This window comes from Amphiura filiformis, chromosome 17, assembly GCF_039555335.1.
Source record: "Amphiura filiformis chromosome 17, Afil_fr2py, whole genome shotgun sequence".
In the NCBI taxonomy this organism is placed as follows: Eukaryota; Metazoa; Echinodermata; class Ophiuroidea; order Amphilepidida; family Amphiuridae; genus Amphiura; species Amphiura filiformis.
In genome coordinates this window covers 3,312,856-3,334,521 of record NC_092644.1, presented here as the reverse complement: position 1 = coordinate 3,334,521, position 21,666 = coordinate 3,312,856, and the positions used below count along the sequence as shown (strand labels likewise).

General features: G+C 37.6%; 1 protein-coding gene across 1 annotated transcript in view; it reads right to left on the bottom strand.

The window, feature by feature from the left end:
• Window positions 1–2,894: 2,894 nt before the first annotated feature.
• LOC140136804 (geranylgeranyl transferase type-2 subunit beta-like) overlaps window positions 2,895–21,666 on the bottom strand; it is a 50,809-nt gene continuing 32,037 nt past the window's right edge. The window contains exons 8-9 of the mRNA XM_072158402.1: window positions 5,768–5,931; window positions 2,895–3,712 (exon numbers count right to left, since the gene is read on the bottom strand). Of these exons, the coding sequence (XP_072014503.1) occupies window positions 3,569–3,712; window positions 5,768–5,931 (308 nt within the window). The 3' untranslated portion in view covers window positions 2,895–3,568. The remainder of the gene's footprint in view (window positions 3,713–5,767; window positions 5,932–21,666) is intronic.

Below are 21,666 nucleotides of genomic sequence, written 5' to 3'. Positions count from 1 at the left end.
CAGTTTTATACCACAGGTTTATTGCCATTACTTCTTACTTGACAAAATCAAAAGAAATTGATTAGAATTAAAATTCTACCACTATGGATTCACAGTCCAGAGGCTATACTACTATGCTACAATGTCATTCTGCCAGAAAGGCATTTGTTTATAATAATTATTGATTACAGAATAAAGCGCATATTACTAGTATATTACCAATTAATAAGCAATACAATCTATGATCAATAATGAACCGTGCCTCTGACTATGCAAATGTTAACTACAGACATAAATACTACGGTCCGCACAGGGAAATTTGTGTGCTTTACTAAAATAAACTAAGTGATCAGCTTCCCCATAAAGTTATGATTGAATTTTTGAAATTAACCATTGCATTACTGAACTACATTCCAATTCCAAAATTTGTTAAAATCATTTTATTAAAGCACAGTTTCCCTGCGTTTGTCCATTTTACCCCCCCCAAAAAAAATATTTTTGCGAGTACAGTTCTTACAAACTTGCCCTGTAGACCTCAAAATTTAGTCAACATGTTACACATAAAAGAAATCAATAGAATAAATATCAATATTTCAAAACAAGAAATAATACCCACGAGTTTTCCACGGCAGGGTATTCTCATTCCGACAGGGTGCTACTATGAAACATGCATGTTTACCAAAGATTCTATGGAAAATCGTATCAGGGCAATTTTTGTGTGCAAGCTGATACATCTGATGAATTACATGTAGTGTGAAAAGGACATCAAGGTTTTTTCGAGGCTTCTCCTTCTCGATATTTTATCCCAATGTGTCCGCTAGTTCCAACAGAAGATAATACACAAAACACTATTCACCCATTGCACGGTTCCGTACAAGGAACCGGTGACCTCCTTATTACAATATGGATGCTTTTGGCAGCCATATTGCAAAAGAGGGTCATCGGTTCCTTGTATAGTTTTTTAATTTGCTTAGTTGTATTTCTCATGCAAGAAAACATATAATTAGACACCAAAATGACCAAAATCGGACGTTGTGAACTATGGTCAGAATTCAAAAAGGTCGTTGACCTATGAACATTTTTCGTCATAGCGCCCACCTGAAAGGTTTGACACATAACAAACTATACATTTTTGGAATCCTCATGACCATACGAGTAATTTGATATATTACTTGACATAATTGGAGCATTCTGAAAATTTGACCCATGTGACCTTGATTGACCTCTCCCCGGAATGCCCGGTAGTTTCAGGAGGTGAGCCCGAGCTAAATTTATTCAGAATCAATCAAAGATCCCAAAATGACTCTCAAACTTTTGTTCTATGATTTGGTCACAGATTCTACAGGCTGGTCCTGTACTATAAGAATTACACTGCACATGTTTAGTTAAATGGCTAAAACTGGACCAATATGGCTCCATCATGAAATCCCACTCGCCTTACATTACTCTTGATATAAAACCAACATAGGGCACATTGTTGGGGTTTGTTGCTCATGCAAATCTCAGCCAAGGGAGTCAAGCTAGTTCACTTCCCATGTCATACAAGTTCATTTCATGATGATTCCATCAATTCAAAATGACCGACTGCCAAGCCTTGGTTATCCATATCTATGGTTTCAGGCAATTCTGGTTTGAGTCATATTCTATCTGATGTTTCTTTAGGCATAAATGTACAGAATATAATATTAACAAGAGCAGCTATTCTGCTGAAGTCTCGCCTGAATTTATCATTCACAATTTAACTTAATACTGAGTTTAATCAGAGCAATTTGACCCCTTCATGAACTTTGACCTCAAATGACCTAGCTGCTTTGCTTTTAACATGTCCCCTCTTAGACCTGGTCTATCTATAGTTTGATCAGCTTGCAATCGGCAAGAATTGTTAGGCTTTTACCACTGCGGCGAAAAGTAGACCCACGTTAAGAGTGATATACAGTTAGTCTACTCTGAAGTACAAAGTACCAACGCGGACGTACACATTGTGCCGACTTTGAAGGCACACATACCTGCAGCAGAGACGCAGCACCGCATACTGTTTACGCGCTGTACACGCGCGTGTTGTCACTTTGTACTTCAGAGTGAACAAACTGTAGTCAACTTGTTTGTTCTATATTTTGCATGTTAAAGAAAGTACTTAGAGAATAAACGTGTGATAGACGACAGGCAGTCATCTATCATAGGTAGAGGATAGTCAAAATAAAAATTCCTATCGTTTATAGTCAGTCAGTCATTCTTAGTCAGTTAAATATTATTTTAATAACTGTAAACGATTTTTTAAAGCAAAATTTAAGTTACCGTCATAGAAACTCCCCTTTTTCTAAAATGAATGAAACTTGTTTACAACTTCACATCTTTTGTTGCGCATACTGCTAGCACATGTGAGTATTCTGCACTGCGTCTACGCATACAACGCAATACATACGCGCACCTCTATGAGCGTGTTACGCGTTAGCAACGCTCATGATGACGTGGGGTCGTCTACAGCCTGATAGACGACACCCAAAATCATGCGATTGTCCAATCAGATTATGCGTCTTTGTAATAGACCACTCCCACTGACTAAGAATGATGTTTCTTCAGGCATACGTGTACAGAATAATAATAATATTTAAAATAAAACAGGTTTGATTTAATCTGGGTAGCTTCCTAGTAGTAATGAGAAGCCAGCAATGCCAGAAAACGTAATCCATTCAACATTACATCCTATGGCAGTCATATAAGTTGTTAAAGCAGTTCTGGTTTGAGTCGTATTCTATCTAATGTTTCTTCAGGCATACAGAATATAGGATTTACAGGTTTGATTTGGTCTGGGTAGCTTCCTAGTAGTAATGAGAAGCCAGCAATGCCAGAAAACTTAATCCATTCAACATTACATCCTATGGCAGTCATATCAGTTGTTAAAGCAGTTCTGGTTTGAGTCGTATTCTATCTGATGTTTCTTCAGGCATACAGAATATAGGATTTACAGGTTTGATTTGGTCTGGGTAGCTTCCTAGTAGTAATGAGAAGCCAGCAATGCCAGAAAACTTAATCCATTCAACATTACATCCTATGGCAGTCATATAAGTTGTTAAAGCAGTTCTGGTTTGAGTCGTATTCTATCTAATGTTTCTTCAGGCATACAGAATATAGGATTTACAGGTTTGATTTGGTCTGGGTAGCTTCCTAGTAGTAATGAGAAGCCAGCAATGCCAGAAAACTTAATCCATTCAACATTACATCCTATGGCAGTCATATAAGTTGTTAAAGCAGTTCTGGTTTGAGTCGTATTCTATCTAATGTTTCTTCAGGCATACAGAATATAGGATTTACAGGTTTGATTTGGTCTGGGTAGCTTCCTAGTAGTAATGAGAAGCCAGCAATGCCAGAAAACTTAATCCATTCAACATTACATCCTATGGCAGTCATATAAGTTGTTAAAGCAGTTCTGGTTTGAGTCGTATTCTATCTAATGTTTCTTCAGGCATACAGAATATAGGATTTACAGGTTTGATTTGGTCTGGGTAGCTTCCTAGTAGTAATGAGAAGCCAGCAATGCCAGAAAACTTAATCCATTCAACATTACATCCTATGGCAGTCATATCAGTTGTTAAAGCAGTTCTGGTTTGAGTCGTATTCTATCTAATGTTTCTTCAGGCATACAGAATATAGGATTTACAGGCTTGATTTGGTCTGGGTAGCTTCCTAGTAGAGACAGGCCAGCAATGCCAAATAATGTGTGAAATGGATCCACCTGAAAAGAGAACAAAAACTTGAGTAAATGAACCATTTCAAAGGTACTGCAGTGGTTAAAGTCGACATCACTTCAAGTTCAGTAGTGACGTCAATGCTTTTTCGCGATTGCACCGCAAGCGTGCCGACAAATCGCTCTTGTGCGCGTGAGTGTACACTTTGCGTGATTAACTTGACGCGTGCGATTCGCTGCTTAGGCCAACGAACTACGCACATACGTCACTACCAAACTTGAGGTGAACCAAATTATAGTCTGTGTAGCTTCACCCAATGGAATTTGGGGAGCTGCACAGTTATTCGGTGGATGTAACATTCTAAGTGCTGATAGGTTTGTGCCAGGTTCAGCAGCAACTGGCCTAGTTGATACCATCTGATTGTGATGATTCCCCATGGCAGCGAAATTACAGCGCTTTGAATCCTCCAAGATCTGGAAAAAGGCGGTATATAAATCCGAAATTTTATTTGTTACAATTTTAAAATTTCATAAGCTCTTGGCAGACACATTATGTGGATTAACTATCACAGTCAGGATCAGCCATTTTGGGACCAAAATCGATTAATTTTGGTTGAACATTTTTAGAAAATATGTTTGCAAAACAATTTCATATTTCTTGTGACATTTTAGGCTAATTTTAGCATCCATAAATTTTTTTTTAACAAAAACGCCTGACTAACCGACCAAACCTCCTAGAAAGGCCCGTCCACCCGTACAACAGGATTTTTTTTCATTGCCTAAGAACAGAATAATGACAATGTACAAGCCTTACTTGATTTAACTAACTTGACAGCTAACACTCAGCTATAAACATTTAGTACCTGAGTTGGATGGATCACAACTTTATCTCGCTTGCATCTCTCCACCCAAGTATAAAATGGGCAGCAGCATACAGCCACATCTGACATTTTGTAAAGAAAATCTGCCTGTCCTTTTATTTAGATAAATAATTCGGAATGAAAGTTTCAAAATGCAGGGTTTAGACAACATACTTAAAATGAATTTCCTAATTTTTCAGCATTCTGGGTATGCAATGATGATCATTGAGCATGTAGAAGAGGCCAAGTCTCCACCCCTTATACACACTCAATGGGTTAACAGTCTTGTTGTCATTATTGTGGATCAGCCTGTCAGCATGACTGTATAACAATTGAATACCTGAGTGGAAGAAGGGCCCAACTCCATCAAAACTGTTTTTGAGATATTAAGAAAAAACTTAATATTTGGAAAAGTTTTATAGACAGAATATTTTCATCTTCAGGGGACCTTTAATACATGAACATACAATATTACATACATTCAAAATTATATATGATGTTTCCATGGTAATGGTACAGGTCTTAATACGAACTGGAGTTGGGCCCTTCTTCTGCTAATATATTGTAATTGCCAGTTCCGTAAGCAGATGTGTTATAAATAGCTACAGAAATTATCTATTAATTGCACAAGTAGAAGCATGAAATATGTTAGCAAGAAAGTTTATTGTAGTGAAAAGCAGATTTCATGGATGAACAAAATTCCTCTTTAACCCAATATTTGTGGAAGAAGGGCCCAACTCCATGGAGTTGGGCCTTTCTTCCATGAAAACCATGATTAAGTGTATGTGGAAGACTATTTAGAGAGTGGATTTTGGCTCATCTTTCACACACAAGGAAGAACAGTCTGCAGGCAATAAAATGCTAGGTTTAACTCATTTTTGTAAAAAATTGGGGTTGGGCCCTTCTTCCACTCAGGTATTCAATTCTGTGTTCACAATCTAAAAAAATTCAGCACACAGTGACTATCTCAAAACAATTTGGAAATTTAGTTATTACTAAACCAGACTGTTGACTGTCACATGGATGATGGATGGGTACTCATCATTTTGGGACACCCTGTGGTAAGTGAATGCTAAAATCATCCTCATAAACCTATATATGAACTTTGACCCCTATCTATGTACACCCCATACAAAATCTTACCATATCGCCAGGTCTATCTGCAAAGCCTCCTGTTTCATCATCCTGACAAGCAAGGATGAACGTTGACCCCTATCTATGTACACCCCATACAGAATCTTACCATATCACCAGGTCTATCTGCAAAGCCTCCTGTTTCATCATCCTGACAAGCAAGGATGAACTTCTCTAGTTTGCCCTTGTCAATCCAATGTATTCTTCCTATGATCTTCAGAGATGCTAGCACCCACCAGGAATAACACACGTCTGGTAACTTCTCTGGTCGACCTACAACAGAAGAAAACAAAACAATATACTTATAAAATAGGGTGATGGATACATTTCTCCAGTTGGCTCTTGTCAACCCAATGTATTGAGGGCACGGTGGCTCAGTGGTTACGGCCTTGGACTCATAATCCGAGAGCTTGCTCGACGTGCGTGGGTTCGATTCTCCGTCCCACCACTGTGTTGCATCCTTGGGCAAGGCGCTTTGCCTCGCTTGCCTCACTCCACCCAGGTGTAATTGGGAGCTGTTAGGGGTAGTCACAGTCGTTGTACTGATGGACCCTGCGCCACTTGTAAGCTGCAAACATGGTTCCGACATATTCTAATGACGGCGGAATCAATGTAAAGCGCTTTGAGGCTGTTTACGGCATAAAGCGCTATATAAATATTCTACTTTTTTTTATTCTTCCTATGATTTTCAGATCATGTCAAACCAGTGTATTCCTGCTATAATCTTGAAGAGATGCTACCCACAAGGAATAACAAACATCCGGTACCTTTGCAAGAAAAAAACATTCCTATTTATGATGGATACATTTCACATCATGTTTCACCCAGATGTGGCAGTGACATCAATGTGCATTTCATCGGATGCAGTTTCAAATTGCTAGTGTTCGCTCAAAGCACTGGCATGCACTATGGGACTCTCAATGTAGAAATTTTCAGAAAAAAGGGGGTCATTCGGTGTTGGCAATGTCAAAAACGGGGTGATTTTGTATGGGAGCGCCCAAAATTTCACATCATAGACAATCAAAAACTAATTTCATTTAATTAAAATAACACAAAAAAGTTCAAATTAGAGCAAAATTTCAACATATGCTCAGGATTTTGAATGCTTAGACTTGTTCCAAGTCTTTGATTTTTGTGCTTTGATTGTCAGAAAACATGCCAAAAATGCATGTGTTTGGCTCTTATTTCAAGAAATTAGAAAAACAGTGAACATTTTTCTTTTATCTCCAGTAGGACTAAATGAATGATTAGGATTGAACTTAGTTTCATTTGGCGAAACTTAATAATATTGTTTTGATTCCAAAATAGTAGTGCTGTATTTTTCTGGAATGGGGAGTAGGTACTTGCGGATACAAGGACTGGACATTCGAGAAAGCCTTGAAACTGTGGAAGGATCCATCACCATCTAAAACTTCCACCACCTCTATGAACACTCGTAATAAATTCGGTATCACCAAAACTACAAAGAAATACAAACCAACTTTCAAATATTAAATCTACCACCATGACGTCACAGATCAAGAATACAGAGCCAATTCAAGATCAGTAGGCCTGATGATGCGTCATAGATATGACATGATACCGTAGCCATCAAAAAAGGTAATTGAACAGAATTATATAAATTCAGTTCAACAATAAACATGAAAAGCATGAAAGTTCATCTGTGTTGGTAGACTTCATTTAAACTTATGATCTCAACACAAACTTAAGACATATCTCATATTTTCGGTCACAACTTTGACCTTCATCTGGAGACTGGCAAGTCAATTTCAGGATCAGTGACCTTTTGGGCGTGTGCTTGACCCTAAAACTGTTTGAGATTTCCACAAATGGTGAGATTCATAAGAACCTGCATCAGTTAGAACATGCACAGCACAGCGTCATCATCCCTATATCTTCGTGTCAAAAATTGCCGTGATAGTACGGCGAATCCTCTCGTTTTTCAACAGCTACGCATGGAGATTTTGTTCGAGATAGGCCGAGTGACTCAGGCTAAGCATACCATTTACACAATATGAGATACCACAGAGCCTGCCGCAGAGTTTCTATTCTACACATTTTTACGATTTGCACATGATCAGTACCCCATATGATATTGCCATTACAAGAAAATTTGATTTGTTGTCAGGTAAAACCCAGGTTTTGTTTCCAATACACTAACTGGAAATGCAATACACTAATTAGCGGCGATTGCTGTTTGCTGCGGATATATTTTACTGCATTTTATCCATAACAATTTTTAAATCGTTCATCAAAATTGTGATATATTCAACTGTTTGAGAATTACAATTATATAAAGGAACATGTGGTGCTGTATAGAATATTAAATCACAAGTCTATAATACAATGTACATATCGACACACTATGCCACTTTCTTCATCTCTCCATTTTGAGTTTGTACTTCACCACTGAGCGATCTAGCGATCGATTTCTAGCCAATCAGATAGGACTCCTTTTCTTGCGTTCGGTGAAATACCAATCGCCCGTCACTCACCAACGGAGTATTAAGTTTATATTTATAATACAGGGTGTCGACACTGTGCACAGTACACAACCTGAGCAAATTCAACAAATCAAAATACACAACTGAATGTATATCAACAAAACTTCATTAGAAAATGCATTCAAGAATTTTGTTCACAACATCCAAACTTTGTAAAATATCATACTCATAGACTAGGGAACTGATCTATCACTTTCTTGCATAATTTGCATCTTTCATAGAAATGTTAACTCTCTCTACGTGGGTGTCGACTGCAGACAACAAGTTTTAAAAAAATTCATAAATGTCAGAATTGTAAATTGTCATGGCCATATTTGGAATCAACATGAAAAATGCATTAAAATGAGTAGAAACAAGCCTAGTATTGATCCAGTGGTTCTTGAGATAGCTCCTCAAATTTTGAGAAAATATCTCAAAACTTAAAACTAAAGTTCTTCACAGCTGAAGTACTACTATACTTCTTTAAGTTTAATCACAACATACACCGAAGACCTAGTAGTACCTCCTCCCCTGTGGCCCAACATGTCAAAGCATCCAAACACACCATCGACTGGAACAATGTCAAAGTACTGGATCAGGACTCCAACTGGTACAACAGAGGAGTGAGGGAAGCTATTAATATTCACAGACACCCCAGCAACCTGAACAAGGACAAGGGATGACACGACCTGGCACCCGTTTACCGGAACATCCTGTCACATGACGTTGTTGACAACAACTCGTCATGTGACACTCATCAAGATCAATAACATCAGTTTGAAAAAGGCTTAGCGACCGCAAGCCGAAAGCTCACGTAAGTGAACATTTTTGTTGTGAGAATAGTCATAAATTGCGCCTTGATCATACTGGATATTGCACCTTATAAGAATTAAATGTATGTATGTATAAATTCATCAATAACATATACGCTATATAGAATTGGAAAATCCTAATGATCAACGACATCTATAAATCTCACATTATTAATCCAGGTAACTAGAAACACATTCTCAAGATTGCGTGATACCGTGATACCTTCCCTCATAAGAGCCAAAACTTTTGCTTTCATTCAGGCAACACATGGTATCGCTTAGTACAAAATCCCTAGCCTGTAATCAGTTTAATAAACACACTGCAATCCTAAGCCTTAGTTAAGTTCCAAACATGTATACTGCACTATGCAATGATGATAGCTGTCTAGGGACTCATTATCAAATCATTCCAAGACTTAATTTAAGGGCATGTGACTACTCTTTTCTTTTCTTTTTTTAAAGCAATGAACACAGTCAGGGTTTTGGAACAAACTCTTGTGCTTTAGAGTAAGTTTTAGTACTAGTAGGAATAAGCCAACTCCGAATCTTGTCCCATGTTTTACATCAAAATGTGCCTGTCAGGGGTGAAATTAAGCAGAGACGGGAGCCGTTTAGCCCCCAGAAACTCTGCAATGGCCCCTGGTTCCATCTCATTTGTAGTTGACCAGGGAACACTTTTCTCACAAAACTGGCCCCCTGAATAGTGAACCAAAAAGTATCAAATTCAAAGCAACTATAGTGCTTATTTAACCCATCCAACATATCTTTATTTTTATTGGCCCCTTGGTAAATGGCCCTTGGTTTCTTCAAATCTTGGTGAACCAGGGGCCACTTTTTTGCCAAAGTGGCCCCTGGTTCAAACTCTCTTATTTTCACCCTTGGTGCCTGTATCAATACAACTTTCAAAGTGGGGTTACAGCTTAGTACATGTATATCATACGATTGGTAGAATTTATAAAGGAATACAGTAAGCACAAAATTATGAATCCTGTAGAAATCAACTTCTGAGAATCACATCACACCCTCACACCAGTATGTTTTCTTGAAAATGGGGAAGGATGAACCCAACTTATTATACTATTTTTCACCCTGATGTAGCACTAGCAGTGATGTCAACAAGTTGAAGCAGCTCTTTCGATCGTGCATCTATGCAGCGTGTTTAAGTGCTTGTGTGTGTACACCAGTAATTTGAGGCTGCACCCAATGTGCACCGACATCACTGCCACATCAGGGTGAAAAGTGGTATAAATGATGTTAAATCCTACAGCATGCGTGCCCTTAAACTCAGCAATTACAAGTTGTTGAGGTAAGGCCTGCCTGTCATACATGGCTACTGAGTTTGTGATGCTAATGATGATGACACCCAGGATACCTACTCTCACTACTAATAGTTGCTTTAAGAGGTCCTTTGTCTTAGCAGATGGAAGCCATAGCAACCATGGCGTGTCTCATATAGGAGTGAATGCATGGGGCAAGCTACATACATGGGCGAAAAAATCTGCATTAATACACATTATTAAATGTAGTACTTTTAAGCTCTTTTAAATAGTGGTCTGCAGCAATTTGTGTTGAAATGGGGAATGGGCTATATGGACATCAATTATAACATACTTCAAACCATCTAATACTGTGTAATATTAAAGGTCTATTCAGTGATTTGACTAACAGAAAATTACTCCACTCAAAGTGTGAAATCTTAAAAAGCGTAGTTTGAAAAATTTGTAAAATTTTGAGTTTGGGTCCTTGCAAATTTAAGAGGGCTGTAGAATTTGAGACCTAAGGGACTTATGAACATTTTGACTTATAATTTATTTCAAATACTGCACGTTCCACTTGTCAAAACTCACAATTTTATTGTACAGAATTTGTGCGACTAGTAAGTCCACATTGATGTAGATTTCAAAAGTACCCATTGGATATAATGAAACAAACTGCTGACCCCTAGCTGCTATCCCACCCCAGATCGTGGCATCAAATCGTAAAAATGAGATCTTGATCCCCATATACACAGTTGCTCATTTTAGAATAGGTTTATTAATTTGTGCGTTTTTATCCATCTTTTAAGTCCAGTCCCCACACCCTTGCTGGACTCTTATTTTTCACAGTTCACGCAGCGATACAAAGTTCATAGTAAAAGTTTTGAATATGACTTGCACTACTGTGCTATTCCAGTTAAAATCAATACACCCCCTTACTCTCGCACATAGGCCTACATGTATGTCGGGAAAGTGAATTTCAAATGGGCTTAGCTGAATCGGTGACTCCGTTTAAAATATACACCCCCTGTGTGTGAGATTGGGGGGGTGTACAGAGGGGTGTGATCAACTGGAGTAGCCCAATGCATGATGAAAATAGATTGCCTCCTACATCAGCATCTTAAACCTGCAATCCATGCAGCACCTCCCCTTGTTCCCAGTTTCTTCTCATGACAATTCCCCCTTCCCTTAGCATCATCACATTATGGTAGAGTTTAATCTCATCTTCTCTGGTTTAATTAACAAGTGTAAAAAAACTTGTCAGAATGTCACAACTGATGAAATCTCATCACAAGTGTTGATAAATTGTGTCAATTTTTTTTTGCAGTGAATGTAATTTTCATGGCATTCAGCTTCTATACTTATGTATAATCTAACATCTTGAAAATTTTAATTCACTTTTTTTATTTTACACAGTTTTATGCAAATTATTTAAATAACTATTTCAGTGAAAGTTATATCACATATCGTCACTGGGCGGGAAAAACTATGTACTTTTGGCCCTTGAACATGGATAAAGCCTTGTAGGTGTAGACTTTATATTGAAGAGATGTGACCCAGAGTATAGTATAGTATATATTTTAATCACACACAAATCATGGTCCTCAGGCCAAATTACAAGTGGTTTAAAATATTTTTTTTTTAAACATTAAAAAATACAATATCAATATTAACAAGGAAAAATACAGCAACTGCTGTTGATAGAAAATAAAATATTGCACTTATTCAAGACATCATTCATAAATACACACCATTAAAAGGCTAAAATTGTCACAATATTACAGATTAAAAAGTCAGAATAAGCAAAACAGTTCAGGGCACTTGGTTATTCAATAAATTGATCAAGTATGGAATTACGCTGTTTTTGAAATGATCGGTCCTTGCATAAAGTTGAGAGATTTAATTTGCATTGTGAAGGACCCTGCCATAAATCTCCATGACTCTCCAAGGACCCTGCCATGACTCTCCAATCTGGTAGGTATGGTCCTCCTTCTTATCAGCTAGAGAACATAGCTGGCACAGATTAAGAGTGTTATCATAACCATCATACAATTTGCCCAGACCTATTTTGCAAGCTCTTTTTTGCAGCTACTCCAAAGTATGATCTTGAGTTGTGGTGAGTGAGGAATGCCATACTACATCCGCGTATTCAAGTAATGGTCGTACATATCCTTTGTAAACTGAACATATTTCCTGGGTATTAAAACCAAACCTTTTTAAGATCCTAAGCATATACAATCAACGATTGGTTTTGGACACAATTTCAGCAATGTTTCTATCCCATTTGAGGTTGTCCTGCATCCAAATATCCAAATTTTTGCCTCAGAAACAAATTTGAGTGGAATGTCATTGATTTTGATAACATTATTGGGTGGATTCCTCTTAAAGCAGATCTGTAGGGCTTGACATTTCAAAGGATTAAGTTTCATCTTGAATTTGGCTGGATTTGGGATGGATACAGTTCAACATCAACATATTTCCAACATTTTGTTTTGGGCATACTACTTGATACAGCATCATTGATTATAATCTGAAAGCCTATTGGGCCTAGTTTTGTACCTTGTGGGAGACCACCATTTACAGTTTTGTAATAAGAAAGAACATGTTTATAACGAACACACTGTTGTCTATTGCTGACAAAGCCAGACAACCATGGCACAATAGACTCACAGACCCCCATATGGATAAATTTCTCCATAAAGCAGAGTATGGTCGATCAAGTATTTCTCTATAAGCAGAGTATGGTCGATCGAGTCAAAAAAAAATCACTACCCCTAAATCGGGGGCCCTCAACTTTGGAAGTGACAGTATGTGCCTGTCAATAGGCCCCCTCTTTTGAAGTCGACTATACCCGATGCCCCCCTTTTTTTAAAAGCCATACCCGATGACCCCCTTTTTTTTAGTTGCGGCTACCCAATGACCCCCTTTTTTCTAGAATAGCATCATCAAAATGCAACAAAAAAATGCGAAACTGTCAAATTTTGCTCCATTTTTTCAAAATTATGAAATTTTCAAAATTTTGCTCCATTTTTTCAAAATTTTCTACCCGATGACCCTTTAAAAAAAATCTTATACTCGATGACCCCCTTTTTTCAAAATATTGTACCCAATGCCCCCTTTTTTATTTTGTTTGTACCCAATGACCCCTTTTTTAAAATAACGCTTTGTACCCGATAGGCCCCCTACTTCGCGACTCCGATAGGCACATACCCGTCACTTCCAAAGTTGAGTGCCCCAGGCCCTAAATAAATGAGGTGGATTGCAGAGCATACACCATTTTGATTTATAATGAGTCAAAATGGTAAAATTTACAAAAATGCACGGAGGAGAAATCCCAGGGCCAATGACAGCTCACTTGGTCTACATAGGTACATACAAATTCAGGTTCAGTATAACAAAGCGACATTAACATGGAAGATCTAAAGTTTTTACAATATGAGACCAAAGATTGAACAAACTGAAACAAAAAACTTTTTTTACACTAAGGCGGCCAGTCATCCAAGAAGCAACTATGTATAACTGAGATAACTTTGTGCCGGGGTGTGTGTGTGTGTGTGCTCCTGGACCTCTTATGGTTCTACATCCCGGTTACCCAATTGTCAGTGGGCCTGGGTATAATTTGATAAGCAAAAAAGTTGATGAACATCTCCCAAAGACTATGAGTTATTGTAGCTTCATTTAACTAGCGTGTATCAAGTCTGCTTGTTATGCTGAAATACTGCCCTCCATTGGTAAGAGAGTTTTAACTGATGTTGTGCAATTGATCGCAAAACATTGAACTACATGTAGATGGGCTCTAGATACTAGTAGGGATAACCATCAAAATTTCATGTTGACCCTATTGCTACAAAAGATTGTTTTCTGAGTAGAACTAATCAACAGAAGTATTTTGGTGGTTAAATGGTCAAAATCGGTCAAAAACTTTTGAATTATGAATTATCAAAGTTTCCCATTCTGACCGGTCATTGGAGCGAAATAAAATGACAAGGTCCAAAAATAGCAGTTGGGAGCAAAATTGGCATAAGCATATATTTAACTTTATATATTTCTTTATTTTAACATATATGCAAACATGAAACAAGCATATTGTGAAAGCATCAAAGGGGATTCTTATGAAATGGCACTTAACTAGTCACTGGCATAACTTATTTTTTTTCAAACCAAGGCATTGAAATCATGCATTTAGAGGACATTTGCCAAAAATCATCCAAGATAGCCGATATGGCACAAAATCAAAATTGCACTAAGTAGGTGAACTTTTTTTTCACAACCAAGAATTTCAATGTTATTGGGTTTAATATGACCAATTAGTAGATGTATGTAAACAAAATCTTAAGTTTTGAAGGTCATTGACTCATTCACAACAATAGAGATTATCCTCATCATGCTCATGTGTATTCCTGTAGTATTCCTCATTCAAACCAAAGTAGCACTCAATACATTATGAGTATCTTTGTTCAAACCAATTCAATGCTTGACCTCGGAGTTACCTGCATGACTATCGCGGACTATTTTGAAACAGTTATGGTTGCACATTCAGGTACTTCTTTTGAAAGTCCTAAACAAGGTATAGCCAGCAGCAAGTTGTAGATGTTATAGGCCTAAATATAAGTAAACGTTTAGGGTTAAGATCAGGTGAACAATACATCGAATGAGCACGAAACTTCACATTTATGTTCAGAAAGGTGTCTTCTTAACATGATTTGAAAGGAATATAAAAATTCCAAAGGGAAGCTGGTGATTTAATTTGTAACTCGAGATCTACTTGTTCAATTTTTTAACCTTTTTACAGAGGGTATGATAGAGGTATTACTGGCAACTCTGCCAAATTACAGCTCAGTAAGCCACGTTTTTCACCTGATCTTACTGATTTGAATATTTTGTGCCATTCTTGAGCAGTGCTAAACTCAGCCACTGGCAATTAAGCGCACTGTGGCGATGGACCAATTTTGACTCGCACTTACAGAAAAACAAAATAAGTTATGTTGCTGTAATTTGCAAGATAGTTACAAAATATAATTGGCAGTAACTTCCCCAAATTTTACAGAAAAATATTGAAAAATAAAAGAATGAGATCAATTTAGAAATGTATGTGCAAGCAGTGCACAGTTGAGCTCCCTGCATGTCTATGGGAGTGTTCTAATCAAGTTGATGGTTCATTGGTCATCCCTAATACTAGTTAGCTACACTGGTGTAAAGATTTTAGTTTGTGTCTAAAGCATATTGATTGAAGAAGTACATGTAGCTGACTGGGGGTAGAACTGGTTCAAGTTCCTCGCACCATGGAGGGGGATTGGGATCCTGATTAAGGGTGTGAGTGAGTCCCGGGAATTCGAGTCCCGCCCGAGAATCCTATTACCCGGGAAGGAATTTCCCTGCCCGGGCACCTGAAAAAAAATTTAAAAAATTTTAAGTAATTTCATTCATGGTTGACCTAAAAAAAAAAGTTTGCACAATGTTTTGTGTTTTTAATATGAAAATTGATAACTTGTATTCATGTCATACTCTATTAATGATATCAAAATGCATTCAAATTCAATGCATTTTGATATCATTAATAGAGAAAAATGCGCCGGGTACCCGGGCACAAAATTACCCGAAAATCACACCCCTAATTCCCGATTGGGATAAAGAGTCTTAAAAAATGGGTCATTCAATAAATAGAACAATTTAAGGTCATCAATAGTAGCTACATACAAATAATAGTTTTTGATATGAAAAATTTCAGAAAGTACTCCTTTTAACTTGTCAGATTTCATCAATTATTTCTAATACAGACTTTATCAACAAAATTTTGATGACGAAACACAATTGGGGGCCACTTACATTTCAAGTTGAATATTACCCACATACATGGACTTTCAAACAGTACCCAAAGCCAGTATTTTACATTATTGTAAAATGGACCCAAAGCCAGTACTACGCGATTGTTTTCCTACCCTTTAAAGCAAGTATTTTAGTGTTATGAGTCGTAATGATGAACACCATGACCTAAAACCAACGAACAGTCAAGAGGCCTGAATAAAACCCAAGGATAGTAAAGCACACATTTTGAGGAGTTATTGAGTACAATTTCACCCAAAAATTTTACCTTCATTTAAACCAATTTTTACCTTCATTTCAACTGATTTTTGTCGGCATCTTGATGACGAGTTTAGCTACCCTTTACAAGAAACATCTGTAGGATTAAACCTAACTCTCCTGAAGTGTTTTTTGGCAACTGGAAGAGAAAGAAGGATGGAATAAAGAGCGGAAACAAAAAAAGAATTTGTTTGCTCTGGTCGCGATTCGAACTCAAGACCCATGCACAAGCCAAGCACTAGAGCGGCGATGCCTATATAGGCCTATCACTTAGGGTGATTGCATCACCGCATCATATTGGAATGAATTCATGCATGCGTAGTGTATATGGTCGAATCCAACCAAAAGTGTCCACGGGCCAAAAATAAAAGTCCGAAATAAAAATGTCTCCACAATTTTTTCCTTTTGCCCATTGATTGATGACATATTGGCCTTATAGGAACCAAAAGTGCCATTACTAATCTTGAAAAATAAATCCAGGACGTGTGATAGTAAATGTGATATCAAAACCCAATGTTACCTACACGAATACCACTAGGATGCTTTCACTATCGCAATACTAATCAACCTAAAACAAATGGAATATTCCCATTAACGCTTTTTTTCGTGTAATGTAGACCACAGGGTGTCAGGAAAATGCTAACTCAACCAGAAAATATTTGTTTTTATTTTTATAACGCGATCAATATGATCTTAGTCAATTTATGCTAGTTTATTTTTGAAAATGAAGTTTAGGTCAGTTTCTGTATTTTATTTATCAAATGAGTATGAATCAATTTACACATTGTATAAGAACGAGTGTGATATATGTTTTCAAGGATATTAGGAATTATACGCATACACCTAACGCTTTGTACAATGAAAAGGTGAAGAAACCCGGGTATTCGTAGTAACATGAGCGATTTAACAATATCTATATTGAGTTTATAGGTTTAAATTTTGCTATTATGGTAATGAATTAATAAAATGGTAGTTTTAGATCCCTTTCAGATGGTACGTCCAAATGAATAAATGCTATTACCTTAGATCAAAAATTTGTTGATGCTTTTAGCAAGATTTTGACCACTTCATTTTGATATACAAGTAGTTAATCAGCAATTTTACATAATAAATAATTGTTGAATGAATCCGTATATGGGTAATAATAGTGTCCTGGGGTACCGCTTAAAGTTTTTGACAATTAATTTCCATTGAAAGGGACATTTCATTACACATGTCATGTATTATGCTGTATTCGTAAGTAACATTTCAGTATTTGTAGGTAAGAATTAGACTTTTGGTGGATATCGCAATCAAAACTTCATTTTATAAAGCACTTTGAATGTATTATTTTCTTTATAATGCGTTTATTGATACTTTTAGACCCTATCATGTATTAATAATGTCGGTTCACAGCGGTTGAAAGAGGATTGAAGTAAGAAACAAAGGCACTAAAGTGACTTTAATTTGCTTAATTGCACACAAATCGCTTAAAACCGTTATTGCAGACTTGTGAAGTCCATCTTGAGTCAGTTACGTCTTGTGGCCTTTCGTTTGAGGGCAACTACAATTAGCTTTATACCAGGGTCCATCAATGTGTTGTCTAGATCATGAGACAATGAGAACAGTCGTTTTTTTCCATGGTATTCGTAGGTAACCTTAGCGAAAACGTCACAAGTTACCTTCGAATAAATCAATTTGGACACAATTTACTAAGAAACCAGAAGGTCGGTAAACATTTAAAATGAAGCACACATGACAGTTGACAAATCCAAGTATTTATCCCCTTCTAATCTTCTTTGAATCTGATTTTTCTTTCAAATGAGCAGACCGTCGTCTATTTCAGTACATATTTTTCACCAATTAAGCCGTATTCAGTTTTGCATGGTGGGCATGTATGTGAATTCGCAACTTTCATTGACATATGATTTGATAGCAAACATACAGGCCTTCGTTATGTACCAATATGGGCATTGGCATGAATGGCGGTGTTTCACAATACTGTCATGATGTCAAAGTGTATTAAGTAGGTAACATTCGGTTGCGAAATTTACCTCTAATACTTGCTTTTATTGTTGACATCTCAGAAATATTTAAACGCAGGTTATTGAAACTTGGTAGAAATAAAGAGTGTATTACCCTGCACCTATTGCTTAACTATTGTTTACTATTCTCTCACTTTGTGGAAATGGCACAGCTTTTAACATGTATTCGGAGGTAATGCATATTTTTTACCAAACCTACCTTTGTGCCATTTAGAATTTCTGGCAGCTAAACACAATAATAAAGATGTCCGAATGCAATGCATTTCAGTATTGGACATATCAAAGCTTGTATCAATTGTGCATTTATTAGTGATTTCCATTTTTTAAAGATATAACTAGTGCTATGAAAAATTGTATTCGTAGGTAATGTAAAAAAATACCACTCAAAAAATTATCACAAAAAATTCATAATTATGTACAAATATGTGAAAAATTGAACAGGCAATCTTTGAATACACATCTTTCAGGAAATCAATTTAGATTCAATCCAATGACTTCTTTTCATAACTGATTTAGATGTTTTTAAAAATACTTTAAGAAATATTTTGAAAAAATGGGTAAAAATAGCATGTTTTGGGGTCTCTGTGTCTAAGTTTTTCACAGAAGGGATCTTATTATATATGGCGTGAAGCGTATGATCAAGGCGAATAAACACAATACAAAAACTAATGCCAATTGATTAATACTTTTAAGTTATGGCCCTGAACATGCCGTGTACACTTTTCGTTGGATTCGACCATATACCATGTAGCATATATGTAGTCCCATTTTTCCTGTTTTTGATACCTAAGCAAGATACTCTCTTATTGCGCCCTTTATTTTTTGTACGCGGGTGATATACAACTTGAAATACAAGCGCCCCCAGCCAGGTTTTGTCTACACATTTCTCAAGTTTGTCTCCCTCTCTCTTAGGGCTGTGCAATAATTATGTGTACCCTGGGGTGGTGATTTTTCAAAATGGTCTGCAAAAAATCGCTTGGCCCCCCCCTTTGGCCATGCCAAAAAATCTTTGCCCCCCTCCTTTTGACATGCCAAAAACCTTTGCCCCCCCCTTATGACGTGCCAAAATTCTTTGCCCCCCCCAACACATGTAAGATTTTGGGAACCTGAATTTAAAACCTAAAAATTGTCTTATCATATAATTCGAGTGCAGTGAGAAGGACAATTTGCACATTTGAATGTGTTCCTAACGTTTTCCTACACCTTTTTAGGGCATAATGTAGAAATGGTGCCCAAAATATATGTACCAAAAATTGCTTGCCCCCCCTTTCAACCTGCCAAAATGCTTCCCCCCCTTTTGGCCTGCCAACAAATCTTTGCCCCCCCTTTAATTCACCAGACCGGGGGTACACATAATTATTGCACCACCCCTTATTATGGGCAAAATCCTAGTTGTGCCACTGAACATGACATTGTATGTAATGCAGTTAATATTAATTTATTGTAAATCTCCAGTTACTAAACATGTAACACTTTAATCCATAACACTGTCATATCACAGACAACCAACACAGACAACTAATCGTTGCTGCTAGGAATTTGCTGTCATCCTAATCTGAATCTTACAAGCCACTCAAAGTAGCACTCACTGGCTTGTTTTTGATTCACCTTAAGGAATAACAAAAAATGCCTTTAAAAAGACAGTGCCATGGATCCATGTGCACCAGTCCTTATCCCAATGAACACTACTGTCTTTCTTATAGTACCCCTGGTTCATTAGCGCCAATCCAGCTTGAAATGTGGGGGGGGGGGAATTGGCCTGAATTATCAAAAAAAAGTGGCTGAAAAGAACAAACTAGAATTTCACGGTTCTCGACCTGCGCGGTTCTCGAAGCAAAGCGTCGGCCGCAATGCCTCCACCTTGGCGCCCATCATTTTAACCGGTGCAATTTCACTTGACCCCAAAATGACCTTCACATTCTTTGTCTCACTAAGGTGGCTGTTCCCACCAAATTTCATGAACCTACAGCAGTCTATGGCGATTTGACCCCACAAGACCCCGAATGACCCTAAAATGACCTTGACATTTTTAGCTTGTTTCACTGGTCATCCCCACAAAATTTCATGAACCTGCGACAATCTATGGCATTTTGACCTTGGATGACCCTAAAATGACCTTGACATTTTTGCCTTGTTTCAGTGGTCATCCCCACAAAATTTCATGAACCTGCAACAATCTGGCAATCTGACCTCGGATGACCTTCGATGACCTTGACATTTTTTTCTTCCTACAGTAGTCGCTAGCCTGAGTCCCTGGCCTCTCACTCGCAAAATGGCGGACAAACATGGCGGCGGCTCGTTCGAGGCCTGAGAACGATCCGTGCATTTTTCATGGAGGACTTTTTTTTCATGCGCCGACGCGTTTTTTTGACGGCGCGATAAATATCCATATATGGACTTATATAATCCATATATGGAATACATAGTCCATATATGGAGATCAAACAACTTAGCGCCATTTCGTCGGAATTTTGAACACCGATGTCGAAATTCAATCACGGTGCCGTGTGGAAGACAAATTTTGTACAGAAATTTAACAGGATATACCGATTTGTGGAATAATAAACAAGGTATAATGAACGGCAAGTGTTTAAACATCGCTTGGACCAAACTGGAAGTGAAGAAAGAGTTGAACATAATCCGATTTGGAAGAATTTATGTGGGTAGTTACCGGCTGGAGTGCCGCTGTGTGCAGTAAAATGTGTACACCATGCATGCTATACTTTTACATGTCATGATGGCGATGATGGTTGTTTTTTACGTACTGTGCAGTTGTCTGCATGGCCTGAGCCCAGTGAGTGACGACATATTTATTTTTTAATCAGCTCTATTCTAGTATAAAACAAGTTCATTCTTACGGCAGTGTGCTTTCTTATGGTCTGTCTGCATCTCAAGTTGCCGTGCAAAAATGGACATCTCCAATTCAATGTCGGGATTCAGTGCATCATGCATGCAAACCGTCATGACCGTGCATAAATGTAGCCTGTTACTTCTGACTAGGCCTCAGTGGCATACATGGCATCACATTGATTGTGCTTGTAGACAGGCCTAGCATCTGACTTAGCAAGAGAATACTGCTACTTGACAATATCGTCGCACCAACCGACAGTGTCACTGCAATCATGCAATGATCAAAACCCTGAGACTTCCATGCAAGATGTAGGCCCGAGGCTAACCCTGCAATGCCTGGGAGAAATCAGTTGATTTGTAGACTGTGCCTGATGTCATGATTATTGCCCGGGATTGTTGCATGCTAGTTCCAACTTCCAACATGTCCAAAGTCATGAGGTATACTCATGGACATGGTACTGGCACTGACTGGAGTTTTACGCTGATGTTGACAGTGTTACCA